This window comes from Nymphaea colorata, chromosome 10, assembly GCF_008831285.2.
Source record: "Nymphaea colorata isolate Beijing-Zhang1983 chromosome 10, ASM883128v2, whole genome shotgun sequence".
Classification (NCBI taxonomy): Eukaryota; Viridiplantae; Streptophyta; class Magnoliopsida; order Nymphaeales; family Nymphaeaceae; genus Nymphaea; species Nymphaea colorata.
Window position 1 is genome coordinate 79,232 of NC_045147.1, and position 25,123 is coordinate 104,354.

Here is a 25,123-nt window from a genome sequence, read left to right on the forward strand (position 1 = left end):
AGGATGTTCCTTTAACCTAATCTTGGAAGGAAGATAACTATTTTCATATGAAATGGTATATGTATATATATATATATATATATATACACACACACACACACACACTCATGAAAAACTATAGTTCAAGGGTGGGCTTTTTACATCCAAGGGGTTGGCGACATGGCTTCTAGCCTCCTTGACCTTCTTTCTCAAGAGAAATTACAGAAAATGATAAAATCATGAAAATGTAAGTTAAAAACAAATGAAATAAATAGATCCTCTCAAGCAAATATTCGTTGTTGTGGCCATGTAAGGGTGGATAAATAGATGAATCCATCCCTAATAGGCTCTTAAGAAAGAATAAAATGCATGCATTGAAGCATATAAATTAAATTTTCTCTCTCTCATGTAGATTCTAACTCATTGTGGACTTCACTCATGGTTTTGAGTTAGAAATTTGGTTCAAGTCTGGCTGGCTGAAAAGAAATGGCCTTGGGCTTTTGTAAAATCATTTTATGTAAGTATTTCTTTGAAAAAATGGGAGATGCATGCAAGTGATGCATATTAACATGCACAAAGTCACGTTGGTTTCCTAGCTAGACATTCCCAGCTGAAAATTAAGATAAATAAAACCCCTCCCACAATAGCATCGTTCATTGAAGAAGTAAAATGACAGGTAAAATGTAGAAGAGAAACCCCTACATTGTTGGACATTCCTTGGAAGGGGAGAGCTGCGATGGCTTCCTAAAACCAATTATCCTAAGCAATAATTCAAAAGATTCAAGCTTAGCAAAATCAGAAGTAGGAGAAAATCTTCTATTGCTCTAATTGTATTCTAAGACCAAAACTCCTAAGCGACAGCCCAAGAGAATGGTCTAACTTAGCAAAAATGATAGAAGGAAGCGTGGGAGAAATACCTCTTTGCTAGGGATGGCTGCTGCTGCTCCTTCTTCTTGGCTGTGATGGAGATGGAAGCACAAGGGGGAGAGACGGAGAGAGCACTTATTAAAAAAATGCCCCCCTCTCATGTGCTTAGAAGGGGATTATATGGAGATTATTCCATCCCCTTTGTGCTGGTGTGTCAAGAAATGTATGGGCTGAATTGGATGAAAGTTAGCATTCATTGAGTGCATGCCTATATTCAAGTCATGCAGCCAATAAAATTTTAAGAAAGATCACTCTATTGCCTACACTAAATAGGGTTTTTAAAACCTTTTTTTTTTTTTACTAGGAGAGAGAGAGAACTTTTCCTTCTATTTATTTCTCTCTTTAAAAAAATGAAAAGAAATCATCCCCCCTTAGGGGACACTATTTTGAGCTGGTCCAGCAATCATGATTTTTCTTAGGTGGAAAACCACATATTTAAAGATTTTTACATGGCTGATGTGGCTTCCACGTCATCTAGCTTCACTGCTTGGCCAATGATAGAGAGTTTTCTTTCTCTCTTAGTGGTCAATCCAACAAGTTTGGATTGATGATCAGAAAGGAAGATTATGAGTTCAATTACATAATTGATTTGTATAAAAACCTAATTTAGGATTTTATCGATTGAATTGGACTGATAAGGGTAATTTTGTAACAAAATTGAATTGACTGGATGGTTTGACTAGGGTCAACATCCCATTCATGGTTTGACTTTGACTAATTTGATGAGTCTGATAGCATTTGATACTAAGTGAACATTTAATTATGTTTTAACCAAGTCTAATATGAAATTAACTTCGGGTGAGTTTGGTCAAAGTGTTGTTGATTCAATCAAGGGCCGATTCTGTCCAATGATTGGTTAGTCAGTAGGTACAAACCTGACCTATTTTGAGTGGGCTTGTGTTTGACTCCGCCCAATAGATGAGGCACCACATCTGGGTGAGCCTGGTTCAAACTCAGCTGCAATTAAGTAGGTTTGAGACAAACCTATTAGGACATGCATAAAGGGGCAAATGCGTGTTGGCCTCTTTAAAGCTTGTCTCCTCGTTTACTAAAAGGAGATTTTCTTTTGGTCATTTTAATCATCTCCTTTTTCCTTTTATATTCTTTTTTTTCCTTTTTAGACTTTTTAATTATATTTTTATAGGTCAAAAGGAATATTTTTAATGAAATAGGGATGTGCACCCCACCTTGGGTGGGCCCTTGCCCACGCAGACTAGCAGGAGCAACACACATCGGTCTCACTTGGTGTATTGGATCTTAACCAAGTCCAGATTTGATTTTAAATCTGAATTTGGATTCTAAATGATAATTATAATTGGATTTGGGTTAAAACCCTAATTTGGATCCAGTATTGCATATTGAATTTGGATGTAGTTTAGTAATTCTGCATTGGGATTTGTGCACAAATTAAATTCATGATTTAAAGTTAAATTGGATTTGGGGTTTAAAATTCACTTTGAAATTGAAGTTTTTCACAATTATTTTTGTGCAATTCTCTTCAAAATTTGGAATTGTTTTAGCAACTGAATGAAAAAATTTGGGGTGTTAATAAACAACTTCAAAGGTTTTTTGAGAACAATACATATCATTTAGTTTACAATCTTAATAAGTGAATTTTGGACTTAAACAAACCTCCTAACAATGGTATATCAAGTTTTCCAAAGTTATGGTGAATTTTGGGTTTGTTTAAAACGTTATTGATCAATGTATATACCTTATGAATAGTTGAAGCAAGTTCATAATTTTGATATTATATATTGATGATATTCTACTTGCAACTAATGATATACAAATATTAACTAAAACCAAGTAATTTCTTGCATCGCATTTTGAAATGAAAGATATGAACGAGGCATGTTTGTCTTCAGCATTGAGATCCATAACAAAAGTAAGGAAATTTAAACCTCTCTCAAACCACGTACATCAATAAAGTCTTAAGAGATATGAGATGGAGAATTGTTGTCCTACTTCAACTCCTACAGCTAAATGGGATAAAGTGAGCCTAAATGATTGTCCACGTGATTAATATGAAAAGACACATAGTAGTAACATTTCATATACATCAGCAGTTGGTAACCTATAGTATGTGCACACTTGCATTAGGCCGGATATTTCCCTTGCTATCAAAGTGCTTGGAAGATTTTAACCTAGACATGATGCATTGGAAGGCTGTAAAGAAAAACATGTGATATCTGCAAGGCACAAAAGACTACACATCGACATATAACATGATGAACTACCTTGAAGTAGTTGGTTCATCAGATGCTGACTTAGGAGGATGTATCAATAGTATGAAATCTATTAGATAATGTGTCTTCTTTTTAGCTAGAGGTGTCATCTCATGAAGTAGCAAGAAGCAAAACCTTACTGCTTCTCATACAATAGAAGCAAAAGTTTATTGCATTACATGAGACTACATCATAGACAATATGGATAAAGAATTTTATTTTCAACTCAAGGTAATGGAATCTATTGAATGACTACTTAAAGCTTACTATGACACTGAAGCTACAGCGTCTTTGTCTAATAACCTCAAGAGTACAACCTCCTATAAGCACATGGAATTCAGATACTTTGTTATTAAGGAGATGACAAATAATCATCTAGTGTGGATTCAGTGCATCAATATTAAAGGTATAGTGGTAGATCCTTCTACTAAAGTGCCAACGTCTAGATTATGTTAGGAACTTATAATGAGGATGGGTTTGTTCAATTTGATATAAACACACCACATATAATACAGTGATTACGTATAGTTTGATGATTCTCATAATGTTTGATTGTTTGTTTTACTTAAATCTTCCCTATTTTATTGTTTGAAAATATAAAACAATTACCTTAAGACCACAGAATGAATCTCAAGGCCAATCCATTCATAAAGTACTTACCTACTCATATGAATCAGGACTAGAGGGATATTGTTGGGCCGTGTTGGATCCAGACCTATCATTATAGTCATGCATCGATAAGAATGAAAAGTTAGAACCGACAAACTGGTGTCATATACAAACCACAGTGTCTCATAATAAGAGGGATACATTACATATTCTACTGGCGTAGCCAGCATATCACGTACCCTCATCGTGCAAGAAGATGGATTTGAAGAGAAGCCCAGCTCCTCCTTCCACTGTTGTAGACTAAGCAGGGAACCTTGAGTGATAACTATGAATGGTGTCCTTAACAGCTCAATGGATTTAGGAACGGCTCCAAAACTGTTGCAGTAGACTCATTAAATCTAATGGTTTTAGTATTGCAGGAACTATGGATGTCAGTAAATCCAATTTGGGTTTATCCCACCAAACTGCTTCGAAAAATAGGATGTGGAAAAAAAATTAAGCACCTGATTAAAAAAACTGATTGGATTTGGATATAAGTAGATATCCAACCAGATTCAAATTGGATTAGTTCTAAAAATTTCCTATATGTATTATTCATACATTTTGAAAGTGGTTCTTGACATATCATGAAGCAGTTCGGACTCGGTTTAAAAGTCAAATTCTGATGTAGAAATCATATTTAAGTTGGATTCATATTATGATTTTCGATCCAAATATGATATAGGTATTTGTCTTCATTTGTATGTGAATCTGAATATGTGAACATTTAAAAAGACTATATAATTATCTTTACCCCTCTTGTGTATAAAAAATTACCATTGAAACTTAAATTATTTCTGATTGTTTTTTTTTATCAATATATTGTTGGAAAGAGGGTTGTCTTGGATAACCCTGATTCGCGTTGGCCAGCCTTTTAAGGATGCCATATCAGCCCCCTTATTTTTTGGCAGCTCGTAATTGATACTATGGAAACTATATGAAGTGAGGACAATTTTGCAAGATAGTCAATGAAGACCAAAAAAATTTGGCCAAAAAAACTAGGAAAATCTATATATATATATATATATATATATATGGTAATGTGATGATATTGTCTTTACATAATTATTTGCAATCTTATATGCATGGTGATGTCTAGTATATGAATTTATCACTTCTTAAATATTGTCCAATCTTCCCGTGGTGCATTTTTATGTAAATTAGTCTTCAACATCCAAAATATCGTCATATCGCTTCTTTTATAGATACAATCTCACATTTTCCTAGACATAATATTGCAATACTTTCTGTGGCATTATATAAATTTTATTGAAAAATATGTTTTAGAAAAGAAAGAAAAGATCTCCCAGATGACCCATACATATAGCGCAAAAAGATCATAAGGATATATCGAGGCTCGTTTGATGAGAGAGAAAGCGAGAGATAGAAGCTTATGTCATGTCACATGTCATCCCTGTTCTGTACGAAAACTAACAGCACATCAACAGAAATAGTAGCAGTAAGCCTTTACGCTGCGTTGCAGTTGATTATGCTTGTCACTAGTAGTGGTGCCACACATGGTCTTTAGAGAGAGAGAGAGAGAGAGAGAGAGAGAGAGAGAGAGAGAGTATATATATATATATATATATATATATACAATGCATACCTAAGGAAAGGAAGAACATATCTATAACAGTTAGATGTATATGCGGAAAAAAACAGGGTATTAACTAGATCACGTAACTTTGAAGGTGTCATGTTTTTTTTCAACCGGAGCATGCCCTTGGCCAGCATACCCCCATTCTTATTGTGATTGTCATTTTTGTTGCCTTTGTATAAAATATAATATAGTGGTGAATCCAAATTTCGGATCGGACCTGCAGTGGCAGTATTTTCTGCTCGGTTGCACAATTATTTCCTTCGCGTAAGAGAGAGAGTGACTCATTTTGTTTTTCTAAATCTCACAAAAAAATTGTATTTCTGGTAAGATCTGAATTAAACAGATGTACAGGTTTCCCTGAAGAGGTTCTATTGAGAGAGGAGGTAGTTTGCAAAGCATGTACATGAGCCATTGGAATTCATTTTTGCGAGATTCAGTAAAACCTCACTGGTTTCAAAACAATGAAAATGATGTAGATCTCTCTCTCTCTCTCTCTCTCTCTCTCTTCTTTGTCTTTTCTTCATCTTTTGTCCTTCCCCCCACCTGACTGCTTCTTGGGGTCATGTCTGGAGGCCGTGGCTCATTTCAGCTTGGTGGCACATTTGGGTGGAGCGCAACAACAGGGTCTTCAGGAGCACCTTCTCTTCACCAGATTCTGTGGCTCGTCTTGTGCAAGGGGATATCCAGTTCGCCATTCGGATAAAGCGCCGCCGCCTGACTGCGGGTGGGTGACTGTGCCGTTTCGTCTTTCTTCTTCTCTCTTATTTTTCTGTGCATTGTATTGTTTATTTGTTTCTCCTGCTTGCGTAATTTTGTTCTTTGCGGATTGTTTTTATATTTAGGGGACCTCTTGTCCCCAAATTTTGTTATATATTTCCATTTTATCGACTCTCTCTCTCTCTCTCTCTCTCTCCCCCCCCTCTAAAACAATTGGATTTACTGCGTATTAAAGTTTTTCTTTTCTTTTCTTTTTTTTTTTTGTCTACAACTCCATTTACTGCATATTGTATTCAAGCAAGACAAGAAATGTGTTATTAGATAGTCTAATTTTCAAAAGAAAAAAAGACAAAATTTGTAGAAAATGACGGTTCCTTCTTCATTTAGATGTTGCATTTGAATCTCCATTGTTACACCCTGAAAATTTAACCCCAATTTTTTTTCTTAAATGATGAGATGATGCTTATCATTCATGCATGTCGATTGGCTAGGTACACTCGCTCAACTATATTACAATTTCATTAAATGAACACTACACCTACTTAATTGGCATACGTTTGACCAGTCCCATCACATGATTAATATAAATAATTTGGTTGCATATTTTTGGCAATAATGGTTCTGAAAACATTTCACTAAAATGGGAAATCTAAAGGTCAATGCAATAATTCTTAAGTATTTATCACTAGAGATGCCCAAAACAGGTACGTTTACAAAAAAGGGGATCTGAGTTACTTTGGACTAGACAATGAGCCATTTACAAGTGTATAAATTTAAACAACAAAGCAAAATGTGTAAGAATGTATGTGTGTGTGGGCCTCAGGTCTCCAAACCACTCATCTAGATCATTCGCTCGTTCCTAGCGATGTATCACGAGTCAAGCCAACTCGGGCTCAACTAAAACAATGCATGTGTATGCTTGACTCGAGCTTTGACTCGTTTAACAAAGGAGTCGAACTCGAGCTTGAGTTGAAATTTGAGTTATAAAGGGTCAAGTTTGAGTTAAACATGCTTGACTAATTCAAAGGGGACTCAGCTCGTGCTTTTCCTGTTTGTTAATGTTTATGGGCATGTCCATAGTTTTCACGAATTTGAAAAGAAAGAGGAGTGTGGTATAAATTTGTAGACTTGGGAGAGTTAAGTATAAAATTTGTATTTAAATTTACATTTTTCTCTTGTATATGTGGATCAGCACGTGATGGCACATGCAAAGACACGTCTAGACATTCTACTAAATAGGCAGCCTCTTTCTTTTCATGGTGAGCAGAATATTAATATAGTTTGTTCTATTTAATGTTCTTAAATTTCTAATTGACAATTCGATTTGTGAATTTGAATAAGGATAGCAGATCTTGTATAATTAGAATAGTTATGTTGATTTGTAAATAACTAGGAAGTCAGATTTTGAAATCTTCCTCTGATTTAATAGAACGTCCTATTCTACTCGTTTATAATTGGGACTATTGAGGAAGAGCAGTTAAAGAATTTTGTAGGTTCTTGTTGATTTATTCGAATGGATTATTTAATTGGGCAGATTTAGTATAATTATATCTATTAATTGTTTGTGAAATTGTTAAAACTATATGTTTGACTTTTCGTGACTCAATCATTTATAGTTGTGACGTTTAGAAATTGGAGATATACTGATGATATGTCTCTCAACACTTCTTTGGAAGCTAGAAATTAGAGACGTATACTTTTAACATTCCTTAGAGGCTAGGACCAAGGGGCAAATGAATGTTATCCCTCTCAACACTTCCATAATGGCTCACTGTTAACGTAGTCCCTGCGATGGAACGTAACACGAGCAGATCTGCTTCCCGTCCTTCTTCTCCATTTCGGCCTGCACTCTTCAGAAGGAAGCCCGCAGGCAGTGGCTAAGGGAGTAAGGGTCTGGCAGATGTCTTTAGGAAGAAAAGAATGCGACTTGGGCACGACCACAAATACTCTAGTTTTCCGAAGGATAAGCTCTAAAACGTTATCTTTATGAAATAAATTGCATTCTACACGATGTGGTTGTAATGGTACAACTAATTGGGCTTCTAGCAACCATGGACGTCGATAAGGAGTGCGATCAAGCGGATGCCACCCAGATGTCTTGAAAAGAGAATGCTATGGGACTCCTCACGCTGTGCATGCCGTCGCTCCACACTATATAACCAAAGCTCGGCCATGGCAGCTCGCCAGGCGACTCCGCCCACAACTCGAACTTGATCGAGTAGGTCAGCTTCTGGTCTGTGGCGGCGAATGAGAGCCTACTTGGGGACACAGTTATCTTCACATGAGATGGAACGGATACACTAGCTTCGTAGGTCGAGTTGCTGGGTCCGACGTTGGTGACGGTTCTTTGGTACTGGATCACTAGCTGGGGTCCGAAAACGACTGAAAAGGAAGGGTAGTTGAGATTCCCAGGGTTGCCGAACCTGGAGCAATCAACGGTTTCGCCCTGGGCGATGACGGCGATCCTCTCTGGATTGTATCCGACGGCACAGAGATATACCAGGTAATCGCTGACATCGGCGTCGTATACCAGCCCTGGATTCAGGGCTTTATTTGGATCGACATGGCCGGATCCATGAACGAATGGCGTAGATTCGGTTCCGAATGCCACGTCCTTGATCGGCGAGCCGGAGTTGTCGACGGCGTACGCCGTCGTCATGAGGGCCGACTTGATGGCGGCCGGACTCCACCCCGGGTGAGCCTTCCTGAGCAGGGCTGCCAAGCCGCTGACGTGGGGGCAAGCCATGGAGGTGCCCGATATGATGTTGAAGTCTACCCGGCGAGAGTCGATATCCAGGCCCGTAGGCCCGGCAAACCCAGTCCAGCCGGCGAGGATGTTGACTCCGGGCGCCACGACGTCTGGCTTGATGATCTCCGGCGAGATGAAATGAGGCCCGCGGGAGGAGAAGGCAGCAACTTGGGGCGCGGACAGGGAGCGGCCAGTCACCGTGCCCCTGAAGGCTATCGTCGCATTCGGCGAGGCAACGGAGCCGGCGTATCGACGGATCTTCTTGGCCGCGGTGTGGCCCACCATCGTAGCAGGCAGAAGGTGTGCGTCGGCAACTAGCTCTTCGCCGCTCTCCGCGGTGTTTGCCAAGATCATGCCAGCGCCGCCGGCTTCTTTGACGCTGCTCCCCTTCTCCACGCGGGCGTTGAAACCACGGTCACACAGGACAATCTTCCCGGCGACTATGGTCGGATCCAACGAACCCGGAAGGCAGAGACTGCTGGAGTACCGTTCCGCTTGGTATACTAACGGGAGCCGATCTGATCCGAGAGGATTACCGCTGTAGAGGGAAACCCCTCCCAAGACGGTGCCATCACCGAGAATGACGTCTGCCGGGAACTCACGATCGATGGTCGACGCCCCGACTGTTAGGATCCACGGTGCGATGTTCACGGCCGTTTTTGGCTCTGGGCCGGAGTTCCCGGCTGAGCACGAGACCAGGACGCCACTGCGGATGGCCCCGAAGGCACCAATCGCGATCGAGTCATAGTCATAATCTGGAGCGGAACCGGTGGCACCGACAGAGAGTGAGATGATATCGACGCCGTCGGACACGGCTTGGTCCATCGCCGCCAGAATGTCGGAGTCAAAGCATCCTCGGCTCCAGCAGATCTTGTATGCAGCGATGCGGGCCAACGGAGCCATGCCCCTTGCCTCGCCTTCCGCGTAACTGAAGAATCCGGCACCGGGAACGGCTGCTCCTGCAGCCGTCGACGCCGTGTGCGTCCCGTGGCCGTCCGTATCGCGGGGAGACAATAAATCCGTCGTCCCGTTCATCATCCTCACAGAGGCGACATACCCTTTATGGTAAAATCTCGCGCCGATGATCTTATTGTTGCAAAAATCGGGGCCTGCGTCGCACTTCCCCTGCCAGCGATTTGGCGGACGCGGGAGGCCTGCATCGGAGAAGCTCGGCCTCTCCGGCCAGATCCCGGTGTCCAGGACCCCGATGACAATGTCGTCGCCGTAGTTGGCCGCCGGCCAGAGGCCGTTGGAATCGGTGAGAGACAAAAACCGCGGCGTCCTCGTCGTGTGGAGGTGGTGGACCCTGTCAGGCGTGACGGCAAGGACTCCGGGGAGTCTCCGGATCGACTCAGCCTGGGAGCGAGAGAGCCGTACTGCAAAGCCATGGGCAATACGGCTATAGGTATAGAGGATGCGGGCAGGGCGCAGCTCGCCGGCGACGGAACTGAGAAGGGCGTGGTACCAGCGGTGGTTTGTGGCAAAGATCGACGGCTTGTGTGCCTTGGAGACGTGAACAATGAAAGTCTCCCTAGCCGTGCCACTGATCGACGAGAAGAGGAGGGTCAGAAAGACGATGAGATGAAGGACGGACGGCGGCGACATGGTGAAGGATCTGGCACGGCACCTGCTTTCGCGGAGGATGGAAACGCTCAGATATAAGGGATGGGAATTCTGCTCAACGGGCGGTGGAGATTTCAGTTTCGCCACCAATGGCCAACGGATATCATCTCTGCCTGCGGACAAAAATGTGGGCAGGCCCCCACAATCTTCCCTTGGCACGACCCTGCTATCACCGCTACTTAGCGGTCCCGCTGCTTCCACCTATTGGCTTCGATAGGGTCAGATGGCTAAGCCTGTACCAATACGGTGAGGCCGACAGGAGAAGCTCCGTCGAGGGGCAACGGCGAATGTCCATGTATCTTCTGGGCAACGTTTGAGTACTTAAGTAGCAGGTATTTTTTTCCTGGGATTTTTATTTCATCTTTCCTATGCTTTTATTTGTTTGATTTCCTACCACCTTTGTTTTGGGTATTTTAGTATCATGTTTCTTTGTGTGTGGAACTTAAATACATTTGTTTAGTAAATTAAAAAAATATACAGACACTAGATTCTTTAAAAAAAAAAAAAGAAACCAAATTTGATGGAAGTAAATTTTCATATCTGCAAATTTTCCACCAAATTTAAACTTTTGTTTCACCTCTACAATGAGGTTCCATTTTTTCAAGGGAGCCCTTGATGATTTCTCAACACGTCGCCGTATTAAACGGTCTGTCCAGGAACGAGATCGCATTATTTTTTAAATATAAACTAAAAAACCAAACTCTCATCTGAAAAGATCTTTCCACATGAATGGTGGGCATCATTGTGTGATATATAGCCCAAGGAAGAAATAAGTTGTTGTCTAATCAAGTGGCGGGTCTAATAAGGAAAAAGGCTCGTTTCTGGCTATAATATTATTAGATATTAAGAGAAAAAATAACTCATGTCTCCATCGATTCATTTCCAAAACAATTAATAAGTACATCATTTTCATTACGTACTGGTAGACGACAAGCGGAAATGGTGAACTTTATCCCCAACTTTTGAAGAAGGAAGATTCCGCAAGACAGCAATTGGAAAAAGGTGGATTCATATAGGACAACTTTCATGATCATCAATGCGATATCGCCAAATCGTCCATGAAAAGCTGCAGGATAAGAGTTAGGAATTTGCCTTCTCAAGTACAGAACAGTTTCTCAACTTAATCATCATACTAAGTTTCCAGGTGACTGTGGCTCTACTGAAAGGAGTTTGCTGTTAAAGCTGAGAAGAATGATAACATGATTTCCTACTAGGGATGTTAATGGATCGGATATCAATTGCTTTTAAAAAATTGGATATGGTAAGTAGGGGTGAACACGAGCCAAGCTGAGCCCGAGCTTGGCCAGCTCGAACTCGGCTTGCCTTCTATTTTGCACAGCTCGAGTTCGGCTCGATCTTGAATCAAGTCATATAATGTTAATTTGGGCTCAGCTTGATCAAACGTGTCATAGCTCGAACTCGAGCTCGTTTAACTAGTTTGTAGTGTCTCTCGTATACAGGTGTGTTGCAGTATATGACTATGGAGAAAGATGGCAGTGAGCGTGCAAACGAGGGTTTCTGATTGATCTGAAACCCTTTTGCTTGCTGAGTGAGGGTTTCATATTGGTTTGAAACTCTTTGCTTTGCTGAGCGAAGGTTTCATTCCTCACTCGTTCGTGTCTTCTCTTTTGATAAACCATGGTGCCCACCCTACAGTCCATCATTTCGGCCTAAGGAATTCCCATTTCGCCAATCGAAAAGAAGGAACACGCACAAACGCCGACCTTCTCTTCTTCAGGGGGAAATGAAAGAAAAAAACAAAAAACAAACTCCTTGCTCCAATGAACGAGGGTTTCATATTCTAAAGCTCCAGCAAGCAAGGGTTGTTGGGATTTCCCCATCTGGATAGTTCTGTGTCGATACGGATCCATATCCGTTTCGGACCCTAAGTATAAATACTTGTGTCTTGTGATGGTGTGAGACACATCAAGTTTTTTACCGTCTAGGTAATCGGTCCCCTTAGCCATACGTAAATTGCCTGTCCCCATCACTGGGCTGCTATGGCTGAGGAGAGAAACTCATTGCCGCCGCCGCCAATGCCGCAGGGGAATGACTATATGGGGACTGTAGCCGTTCTTCCCACAACCGCCGACATTCAGTCGGCGGTCGCCTCTACAGGTTCTTCTTCCGCCCTATATGAAACACATGAATCATGAATGTCTCTTTCGATTTCTGCATTTTCGTTTTGTGCGCTATCTAGATTCCTCGCAAAGTTCCAACAATGGGTTACGGGCCCACACCACGCTTCTGCTCCGCGGTTTCCCTTTGTATACTGTCTTCACGCAAAGGGAATAGGGCAGAAATTGGTAACCTGTCGATAGTAGGGCAGAAACTAGGGGCGCCGGATTCCGGCCGTCAGGCAGGCATCGGCCGGCCATTAGCGACGGTCGGACCTCTGCGTCCTGGCGTGACTCACCGGCAGCCACCCATGCCGTTGGGTGGCCTGCCGGTGGTCTTTTCGGCACCGTTTCAGTCGCTCGACAGAACAACAGGGAAAGGGGAAGGCGACGGGTGTCTGCAGGAAGGGAGATCACCCGTTCCGTTGAAGGTCGATTGCAGGAAGGGAGGCCACCGGCGGGTTCGCCGTCGCCGGACAGCCCTGACGGCACCCGCCGGCGTCCACCCAATCACCCGTCGTCCTCTCGCCGCCACCGGTCATGCCCAAATCTGAAAAATGGAGGGCACAGGGACAGACGATGGCTGAGGAGGGCGATGGCCGGTCAGAGGCCTGCCGGCGGCTTCCCTGTAGCCGTGCGGCGCCGTGAGACTGGTCGGACCTCTGCATCCTGGCGTGACTCGCCGGCAGCCACCCACGGCGTTGGGTGGCCTGCCGGTGGTCTTTTCGGCGCCGTTTCAGTCGCTCGACAGAACAACAGGGAAAGGGGAAGGCGACGGGTGTCTGCAGGAAGGGAGATCACCCGTTCCGTTGAAGGTCGATTGCAGGAAGGGAGGCCACCGGCGGGTTCGCCGTCGCCGGACGGCCCTGACGGCACCCGCCGGCATCCACCCAATCACCCGTCGTCCTCCCGCCGCCACCGGTCATGCCCAAATCTGAAAAATGGAGGGCACAGGGACAGACGATGGCTGAGGAGGGCGATGGCCGGTCAAAGGCCTGCCGGCGGCTTCCCTGTAGCCGTGCGGCGCCGACCCAAGGCTTCCCTCAACCCGTCGGAGAAGAACCCACCGTTCCCTGTGTTCGGCGTTTTGCAGAGGAGCGGCGGTTTCTCGCTGTCTGAAACCGCTAGCTCAGTCGATCCGGAGACGGTCGAGCGGGGAACGGTTGGACCTGGATCAGGTCGTGTTGACCCGACCCAGATCCATAATGTTAAAAAAAAAAACCCGTTCCCGCTCGTCTTCTGCCCGCCCGCTTTTTTCATTTCATTTTGGATCGGGTCGGGTCCTGTCGACCCCGATCCGTATCCATTCGGTTTGATTTTAAAACAGAAACGATTCAGTCCGTTTCAGAACCGATTCGATCCGTTTCAGGACCGTTCAGACATTTTGGGACCAATTCGGATCTTTTTTGGACCGGTTCAGTTGATTTTCAGACCGATTCATTCAGTTTTAGAACCGATTCGGGTCTTTTCAAACCGATTCAGAGTTGTTTGAGACTGGTTCTTTCCTTTTTTCGGACTGGTTCATCTAGTTTTCCACCGGTTGGGTCCATTTAGGACTGATACGGGCCGGTTCTAAGCTAGAGGAAGCTGGTACATGTGTTTTTATGCCCATTTAAGGTGTTTAATGGATTGGTTCGATCATTTTAGATCGATACGGGACCAATTCATTATGTTTTATGGAGCTTTAATGAATAATTTAGATAGCATTAAGTTGATTATTCAGAAATGATTCGTGTGTTTCATTTTAAATGTGTTATTATGACATATTATATTTTTGTATCCTGTTTTGTTTAGGATTATGCTAAAGTTAATTTTTATTGCATGATCATAAAGTTGTACGATAACGCTAATGTAAGGAGCCTATGATTAGTTAAATCATGTTATACCTCACCAAAGTGACTACGCATGATTTAAAGGCACATTAGTGTTTCATGTTGTATTTATTCTCATTTGAAGTAACATAATTACCCAAAGGTAGTGTGTTATGTTCAAGAGAATAAGTAGAGTAAAATAGGAAAATAGATCCTTATATAGTTCTGTCATTTTACACCCAAAGTTATTATGCTTAACTATAGTTTGGATTTACATTTCCTAGTTTTACTAGATAAAGTTAAGACAGAATACATGTGCGCATTAGGTATATTACCAAAGTATTATCCTAATGACTCCTGGTATTTGTCTTGGAAATAGTAGACATAAAGAGCCTTTTATTTGGTTTACTGTTCCATATGGTTTGTCTCATATAATGCATGTCAACTTATAGATGTCTTTTGTCGTCTGCAGTGCCTGGATCTATTTATTTTAATGGCTCAAATTTTATACCTTTACTTGATGATTCAAATTATGCTGAATGGAAAGAAAATGTTGTGTTTACATTGGGGTATATGGATCTAGATATGGCTTTGAGGAGACATGAGCCACCACCTCTTACACCAGAAAGTATACATAATGAAATAGTGTATTTTGACAAGTGGGAGCGTTCTAACCGACTAAGCTTGCTGCTTTTGCAATCAAGGGTCGCTAAGAACATACGTGGTGCTATCCCACCTTGTAGATCGATGAGAGAGTTCTTGGATGCAGTTGAGGCTCAGTTTGTCAGCTCTCATAAAGCCAGAGCTAGTACCCTAATGTCAAAGTTAATATCTATGAAATATCAAGGAGGGGTAACATTCACCAGCATACGTTAGAAATGAGGAACATTGCTTCTCAATTGAATGACATGAAGTTGACTATTTCTTAATCTTTCTTGGTATTCTTTACTTTGACCTATTTACCAGCTGAATATACTCATTTTAAGATCGGTTACAACACACATAATACTGAATGGACATTCAATGAATTGATGTCTAAGTGTGTTGAAGAGGAAGAAAGAATGAAATGTGAGAAGTTGCAAAGTGCACATATGGTTTCTCACTCTGGGCTGGTAAAGTTGGCATAAAGAAAAGTTCAATGAAAATGAGTGCCAAGAAGAAGTCAACAGGACAAACTGCTTTTCAAACTGCACAGTCTAACTTAGTCCCTATAAAGTGTTTCTTTTGCAAGAAAAATGGGCATAAGAAGTCAGACTGCATCAAGTACAAGAATTGGTTAGAGAAGAAAGGTAACATGTCATTTGTTTCACTTGAAAGTAATATGTTACATGTTCCTATTAATAGCTGGAGGATTGACTCTGGTACTACTGTGCATATTGCCAATAATTTACAGGACTTTCTGAACAAAAGGGAACCAACAATACATGAGAGGAGCATTTTCTCACGAAATAAAATGCGCTCACATGTGAAGGCTGTAGGAGAATGCCAGATTAGGCTTGATACTGGCTTTGTTTTGGATCTTCATGATGTTTTCTTTGTTCCATCATATAGTAGAAACTTAATTTTTGTATCAAGACTGGACAAATTTGATTTTTGTTTAAAGTTTAAAAATTCAAAAATGTTGATTTATGAAGATCTTGTTGAAATTGGTTCTGCTATTTTGTGTGATGGTTTATACAAGTTGAATGTGAAGATCCAATCTCCTGAATGGTTGGTTTTTAGTCATTGTATAAGTGGCAATAAGCGTAGTACCATAAAGGATGATTCATACATGTTATGGCACCGCCGTTTGAGTCATATCTCTGAAAAGAGAATAAGGAGACTCATAAATGAAGGGATCTTACGATCTCTTGATTTTACAGATAACGACATTTATGTAGATTGCATAAAGGCAAAGCAAACTAACATATATAAAGAAGGTGCCGAGCTACTGAAAAGTTAGGAATTGTTCACACAGATGTTTGTGGACATTTCCCTCCTTGTTACACAGGCGAAAAGTATTTTGTCACCTTTATAGATGACTATTCTCGATATTTGTATCTCTACTTAATCTTTGAAAAATCCGATGTGTGTCAAGTTTTCAAAGACTATAAGAAAGAAGTAGAGAAACAAACCGGTGAGGTTATCAAGATAGTCAGATCAGATAGATGTGGTGAATATTATGGTAGGTTCACTGAGATGGGACAAAGGGAGGGACCATTAGCGCGATTTTTTTTTAAGGAAGAAGGCATTGTGCCTCAATACACTATGCCAGGCAGCGCCTACCAAAATGGTGTTGCTGAAAGAAGAAATCGTACGCTTAAAGAAATGGTTCGAGCTATGTTAAATTACTCTACTCTCCCTCTAACCTTGTGGGGTGAAGCTCTCAGGACAACAGTGCATATACAGAATAGGGTTTCTACTAAGGTTGTTCCCATAACTCCTTACGAGTTATGGACAAGTAGGAAACCTTCTCTTTCTTATATGCACATATGGGGATGTTCTGCTGAATCTAAATTGTATAACCCCTACGTAACAGCCTTTGATCCTAGAACAACCAGTGGTTTCTTTATTGGTTATCCAGAAAAATCAAAAAGCTATAGGTTTTATTGTCCATTTCATACACCACATATTATGGAAACAGATAAGGCTAAGTTCCTGGAAGATGGCTCATTTGGGTTAGATGCATTACAAAACCTCAATTTTGAGAAAATACAGGATACTGAAAGTAGACCTGATAAAGAGAATATAAATGTGTATGATTATGTTGTCTCTCAGGATGACATGAATGCAAATCATACAGGCAATGCATCAGATCCAGATGAATTAAGTGTAAATCATACTGATGAACACAAACAGGATGTAGACATACAAATTGAAAATGATCAATTACATGTTCGTAGATCTACAAGGGCCAGGAGATCTGCCATATCATCAGACTATGTGGTATACCTACAAAAGCCTAGTGATTTCATAGATGTTGATGATGATCCTTTCACATTCATTGAAGTCGTTGAAAGCAAACAATATAGGCACTGGATTAATGCCATGAAAGAAGAGCTTGACTCTATGGCTAAAAACCAGACATGAAGCCTTGTGTCGTTGCCTGAAGGAGTAAAACCCGTAGGGTGTAAATGAGTCTATAAGACCAAGAGGGACTCTAAAGGCAACATAGAGAGATACAAAGCAAGATTGGTTACTAAAGGATTCACACAAATGGAGGGCATTGACTATAATGAGACATATTCACCTGTCTCTGCTAAAGAGTCAATGAGGATTGTCCTTGCACTTGTAGCTCATTTTGACTTAGAGCTACATCAGATGGATGTGAAAACGGCTTTCTTGAATGGTGATTTGGATGGAGAGGTATATATGGATCAACCTCAAGGGTTTTCTGAGAGTGGTAAAGATCATTTGGTTTGCAAGCTTAATAAAGCGATTTATGGACTTAAACAGGCCTCACGTCAATGGTACATTAAGTTTTCCGAAGTCATTACGACTTTTGGGTTTACATAAAACATCATTGATTGATGTGTGTATCTTAAGACATGTGATAATAAGTTCATAATTTTGACTTTATATGTGGATGACAATTTGCTTGCTTCAAATGATCTTCAATTGCTAACAGAAACCAAACATTTTCTCGCATCTCATTTTGAGATGAAGGACATGGGTGAGGCTTCATTTGTTCTCGGCATTGAGATTCGTCGAGACAGATCTAAATGTGTTTTAAGTGTCTCCCAATCAGCATACATCAATAAAGTTCTTAAAAGATATGAGATGGAGAATTGTTCTCTTATTTCGGCACCCATAGCTAAAGGGGATAAATTGAGCCTAAATGATTGTCCAAAGGACGAATTTGAAAAGGCACAAATGATCAACATTCCATATGCATCTGCGGTTGGCAGCTTGCAGTGTGCACAGATTTGTACTAGGCGTGACATTTCCTTTGCTGTTGGCATGCTTGGTAGATTTCAATCTAATCCAGGCATTGCACATTGGAAGGCCGTAAAGAGAGACATGAGAAGGGACAAAAGATTACATGTTGACATATCGCAAGGTGGACCATTTAGAAGTGATTGGCTATTCTGATGCCGATCTTGGAGGATGTACCGATAGTAGAAAGTCTACTACTGGTTTTGTTTTCCTTGTATCAGGAGGTGTCATCTCATGGGGGAGCAAAAAACAGACTGTGACTACTGCTCACACCATGAAAGCAGAATTCATTGCATTATATGAGACTACATCGCAGGCAATTTGGATAAAGAACTTCATTTCACAGCTTAAGATAGTGGAATCTATTGAGAGACCACTTAAGGTTCAATAATGAAGTTGCAGTGTCATTTTCCAACAACAACAAAAGTACTACTTCTTGTAAGCATATAGAACTTAAGTATTTTGTTGTTAAGGAAATGACAGAGAATCAACTAGTGTGTATTCAACACATTGGAACTACAGATATGGTTGCAGATCCTCTTACTAAAGCGCTAGCATCTGGTATGTTCTTTGAACATGTTAAGAGGATGGGTTTGTGTAGTTCAATATAAACACACTATTATGCAAACATTTATGAATGTGATCACATAAAGTTTGTTGATTCTCATTCAGTTTGTTGTCTATTTATTTTGTATTCTCATTTGTTTGTTGAGAAGTTTTGTAAGACAATAAGGTGGGACCTTGGAATGGATTTTAAGGCTAATCCATTCATTTTGTTTACCCTTGATATCGACTTGGACTAGTGGGAGATTGTTGGGATTTCCCCATCTGGATAGTCCTGCGTCGATACGGGTCCATATCCGTTTCGGACCCTAAGTATAAATACTTGTGTCTTGTGATGGTGTGAGACACATCAAGTTTTTTACCGTCTGGGTAATCGGTCCCCTTAGCCATACGTGAATTGTCTGTCCCCATCACTGGGCTGCTATGGCTGAGGAGAGAAACTCATTGCCGTCGCCACCGCCGCCGCCGCCAATGCCGCAGGGAAACGACTCTATGGGGACTATAGCCGTTCTTCCCACAGCCGCCGACATTCAGTCGGCGGTCGCCTCTACAGGTTCTTCTTCTGCCCTATATGAAACACATGAATCATGAATGTCTCTTTCGATTTCTGCATTTTCGTTTTGTGCGCTATCTAGATTCCTCGCAAAGTTCTAACAAGGGTCTCATCCCTCACTCGCTGTGAGCGAGGGAGTTTTGAAACCCATGCTTGTTGGAGCAAGGGTTTTTAAGAAACCCTTGTTCCAGCGAGAGAGGGTTTAGACTCTGAAACCCTTGACTTAGAGTTAGAGAGAGAGAGAGAGAGAGAGAGAGAGAAAAAAAAAAAAGAGGCATACCTTCATCCCTCACTCACTGCGAGCGAGGGAGTTTTGAAACCTATGCTTGTTGAAGCAAGGGTTTTGAAGAAACCCTGGGTTTCATATTCTCAACCCTACTTAGAGTTAGAGAGAGAGAGGCATACCTTCATCCTCACTCGCTGCGAGCAAAGGAGTTTTGAAACCCACGCTTGTTGGAGCAAGGGTTTTGAAGAAACCCTTGTTCCAATGAGTGAGGCTTTCATATTCTGAAACCCTCGACTTAGAGTTAGAGAGAGAGAGAGATAGGCGTACCTTCACTGGCTTTACAACAGCAAATGGGAAACAGTGGTGTCGAGCATTGAAGAAGAAGAATAATAATAAGAAGAAGAAGAAAATGAAGAAGAAGAAGAAAGAGAGGAGAGAGAACGCACAGGATGAAATGAAACATAAAATGAAAAAAACAAAATAAGTATTGTTTTTGCTCGAGCCGAGTCGAGCTTAAAACATTTGAGTTCAATGAATTCGAACTCGGCTCGACTAAAAAAATGAGTCAAAAAAATGAGCTCGAGCTCGGCTCGTTTATTAAAATAGTCGGCTCGAACTCGGTTTCGAGTCAAGTTTTAACCAGCTGAGCTCGAGTTGCTTGGTTTGTTGTTCACCCCTAATAGTAAGCGGTTTAACATCTGATTAAGAAAATCGGATCAGATTCGGATTCGATTTTAAATAAATATTCGATCAGATATTAACTATCTTAACAAGTATATCCGAATCTGAATTAACTTGTTATCTGAATCTGAATTATAACCTGATATCCGAATCTGAACCATGAGTTGATATTTGAATCTGAATTGTAACTTGATATCTGAATCCAAACCACTTGAACCGTAGGCTTTGAAGTTGCAACTTATGACATGGTAGGATTTTTGGGCAAAAGGTTTAGCCAAACTCACTGACTTAACATTTTACCATGAGACGAATATAAAAATTTATATGAATGTATAATCTAATTAAGAGCTAACAACTTACATGGAGTTGCATATAATAATAGCCTTATACTTACTATATACATCATTTAACTTAAAATATTTAAAATTATACCATATAAAACTAATTAATTAACATTGTATTTCATTAAATATTTTTTTGTAATCAAGTAAACTATTATAGTTAAAGCATCAACTAATCTTAAATAATTTATTTATTTAATTAAAAATAATAAAGAAAACTTGAATAAAAAAATTCAACAAAATAGGAATTTCTAAAATATAAAAAAGACACTTTAGTGCTATAAATTTTTTAATGGATCCTTATGTCAAATTGGTTACAAGAATAGCTATATTATATATTTAAAAAATAGCAGGCTAAAAAAATATTAGCATGTACGTCATGTATGAAAAAAAAAAGTTGATAGCAAACAATGTACCTTTTAAAAAAAACCAACTTAAAAAAATATGTTTTATAATAAATAAAAATCTTAAACACATTATGATATTCATTTTAAGTGAAGTGCATAATCTTAAATAAATATATTTAATATGAAAAAACTGCTAAACTCATAAAAAAGTTCTATTTATCAAATTTTTAATTTACTTATTTAATCAATCAACTAAATTATTTTGTATAATCATATAATTCATTCAAAAATCTTAGGTATTTGATATATAACACATAATTCACAAATTTGAAAACAAAAGCCTTTAACTAGCAGGAAAACAACAAATTTTTTTATTTAATAAACTATCTTATATATTATTAGAGTAATTATATAATTTTACGTAAAAAAAAATATTGTAATAAAAGTAAAAGGACTAATAAATTATTTGATATATCATTGAACACTCTTTTTATGGATGTAACACAAACTATTTCAGTTAGATCAATGAAATGAAAAAATATTATTAAATAATGTCTTTTTAATGAAAAATAATATGTGTCACCTGATTTAATAATTTACAATAAGTGATCATTATAAAATAATAGTTTACTCAATTAAAATATGTTATTAGTTAAAAATAAATCAATTAATGTTCAATATGCACAATTATTATGAAGAATGTATGAAACTCAAATAGACTAGAAAAAAAAAGAGAAAATTGAATCAATGAACGGGTAGGTGCAGACTCAGTTGTTTGACCAATTAAGAATGATCTTAACCGTTGATTTGACCCATAAAAATTTTAAAAAAAATAAAATAAAGTATTTTAGTCTTTAACTATTAATTGACATGCTTTTATCATCCCTCTTCCACAATTATCAATGTTGACAAAATCAACTCTGTGTCCCAACTGACGAGACAAAATTCAAAATGTCATTTATAATGAGTACAATACCTCATAAAAAGCTGTTTTGAAATATTTGGATATGTGAAAAAATAGTTTTTAATTAGTTTTGAATAATTAGTTCGATGTTTAGATGACACACTTAAACTCATTTTCTTAAATACATAGGGATAAGGCGTGATTAACAATTTTTTTGTTGCGAAAGTAAAACTATAGTTTTAAAATTTTAAGTGAAGCCAAAACATAATCTTTTAATTTTTTTTTATATACGATATACTTACAAGTTGTTTAGTTGCAAGAGTCAAACTATAGTTTTAAAATTTTAAATGAAGCCAAAACATAATTTTTTAAATTTTTTTATATGTGATAAACTTACCAATTGTTTTGAAAGCACAACTATTAAGATATAAATTTATAAGATGAAATTAAATAATGACTAAATTTGTCAACTAGCTTTAGGTTCGATATGAAATTGAAATTAGAAAACCATGGTTGTTCTTTTACGCCTGATTTAAGTGAAGCCAAAACCATTCTTTTTTTACCTCATTTAAAACGAAAATAAAGCTTCCAATGAAGAACTTTGATGAGAGCCCCGTGTGCGAGGGAACGAGCTTGGCGAGCCGATGATGTGAGGTTTTATGTGCATACTTTTCTTTTTTTCTTTCTCCTTTCGCCAAGTTTTTCTATGTTCGCTGAAGCCTGAAGCTTCATCTTCTCTCTCTTTTTTCCCCATCGCTTTTTCTGGCGGCTTGGTATACTGGTGTCTCAGAAGAGCATGCCATATAAGGTAAGCTACCCACTATCTCTATTTTCTCATCAAAGCAAAGCAGATTTGTTGGTGTCTGCATCATGTTGCTGCCAGTGGCCTGCTCTATTCAAAGAATTTGTTTTGCAGTCTCCGTTTACTGTGATGGATTGGTGGACTCTCTTTTGGTTCCATTGAGGAACATATCATGCATCTGGTTGACAGGATTTTTTTTTTCAGTGGGTAATTAGACTAGACGAGCACATGACTAATTCATTCAGTTGTACTTTTCTTTGAATCTCTTCAGTAGTTTCTAGCTTTTGTTGTTGAAATGAAGGATTTTCTGTTTTCTGAGCAACTAGAAATTTCTCGCTTGACGCTTCCGATTTCAAATTGGAACTTCTGATCATGTTTTGTAACTTCTCCCACTTAAGAATCATTCAAGCATCCAATTGCTAAATACTTTTGGTAAGTACATTAGATTATGTCGTCATGGTACTCACACAGCTATTCCCTTTGTTTGAAAAGGATCTTCGACACGTTCTCAGTTGGATCTCTAAGAACAGTTGATGTCAAGCAGCTCGCGAACATGGGTATCATCCTTGTGCAGCTCATTTGACACATAGGCCCTCATTTGAAACATAGGCCCGAGTTCAACCATAAGTCCTTATATTTATTTCTATGCTAACTCAACAACTTTTCATTCCACGGTCAGGTTACGTTAATGACAGGGAAGTGGAGAAGGCAACAATACGTGAGCAGCTTCTGCAAATAGTTGAAGGCAGAGAAGGTGATTTCAGTCTTCCGTTGGGTGAAAAGCTGAGCAGCTTCTGCAAATAGAGCTTTGTTGCTGCCATTAGTTAAATTGATATGGTATGATTATCTTTGTATGTCGTACACATTAATGGTTTTAATGTTAGAGGTTGCCATTCATCCAATTTCATTTCTTTTGTGGATACTCTTCCTTAAGTAACATGGGTATGGGTTCAATTATAGATATGGAAAAGCAAGTACTAAATTTTTTAAAAAATTGAGTATGAAGGTATGACAGTGTTTATATGTAAATATATAATATATATATATAATAATCTATAAAAAATCCTCAAAATTAAAAAACTGATATACATATTTACATTCAATATTTAGGATATTACATTCAATATATATATATATATATATATATATATATATATATATATATATATATATATATATATATATATATATATATATATATATATATATGTCCGATTTATTTACTACCTTTAGAAGTTTCACAGAGTAAGTGACTGTTTTTTTCATTTTCAAACAATTAAAAGATGAACGTTAATAGAAAACTGTGAGAAATGTAACAAGACAGACAAATTACTAAAGGTGAACGGATTATATGGCAGAAATGAATTAAATTTCTTACTGCATTCGGATTAGATTTGGATACAACTTAAAAGTTGGATTTGGATTAGATTCGGATCGGATTCGGATATAACTTAAAAGTTGGATTCGGATCGAATTCAGATATAACTTAAAATTTGGATTCGGATCGGATTCAAGTATAACTAAAAAAACATATTCGGATGTAGATTTTAAAGTCGGATTCGGATATGGTATAAACTTTTTTTCATCAAAATTTGAATCCTAATCCAAATCCAAATATATGAATACCTGAAAAATCGGATATGGTAAAAGATATATTCGATCCAAACCCGATCTATTGACATCCCTATTTCCTATTCACCCTGATACAAATAAATGTTGTCATATTTGGGTGAGCCGGACGTTTTCCATAGTTCAAATGAAAGTTGAAGCTTCCCCCTTCTCTTTACCCCTAGAGTCCTAAGCAGAGTTGGTGCTAAGCCATCAGATAGTCACATGCTTTTACTTGCATGTAGAACTCACCCCACTTTTTGATATAGGAACATAGTTTCAGGCGGGTCAAGCTACGGACCACACATGTGTAGCCTATACATTTGAGCTATGTCCCTTGGAACAAGAAATCTTGTCAAATTGAAAGTGATACCAAAACAAAAAAAAAAATCTAAAAATCTGAAGTGTAATTACATGCAATAGCGAGACCTCCTAGTTTGATTGACATGTTTGCTTTGTAAGTTACTATTTAAACCAGTGGCATGATAATCATGAGTTTCGCCAACAGCTCTAACCATCAGCAAAGACTCATGGAAGCCATTGGCAATTATTACACCGATGGCTCATGTCATGGACTCACTTTCTTCTACCCATGCAGCCCGGCGGTCACTCGTCCACCATAAGCTTAAAGGGGCAAAGGGGTGTGAGGATAACTTAAAAATAATGAGTGGATGCAGAAATTAAAGATCACAAGAAAATTAATGGATGCTCTTCCAATGAGCATAGATCGCATTCATCACAAGAACAATGTAAGCAAAGAGGTTTAGAAGAAAGCTCAACTTT

The 25,123-nt window shown here is 39.2% G+C and overlaps 1 protein-coding gene across 1 annotated transcript; it reads right to left on the reverse strand.

The window, feature by feature from the left end:
• Positions 1-8,063: 8,063 nt before the first annotated feature.
• LOC116262461 (subtilisin-like protease SBT1.4) lies at positions 8,064-10,763 on the reverse strand. The gene has a single exon (XM_031641869.2). The coding sequence runs from the start codon at positions 10,451-10,453 to the stop codon at positions 8,174-8,176; it is 2,280 nt and encodes a 759-aa protein (XP_031497729.1). The 5' UTR covers positions 10,454-10,763; the 3' UTR covers positions 8,064-8,173.
• Between the last annotated feature and the right edge of the window lie 14,360 nt (positions 10,764-25,123).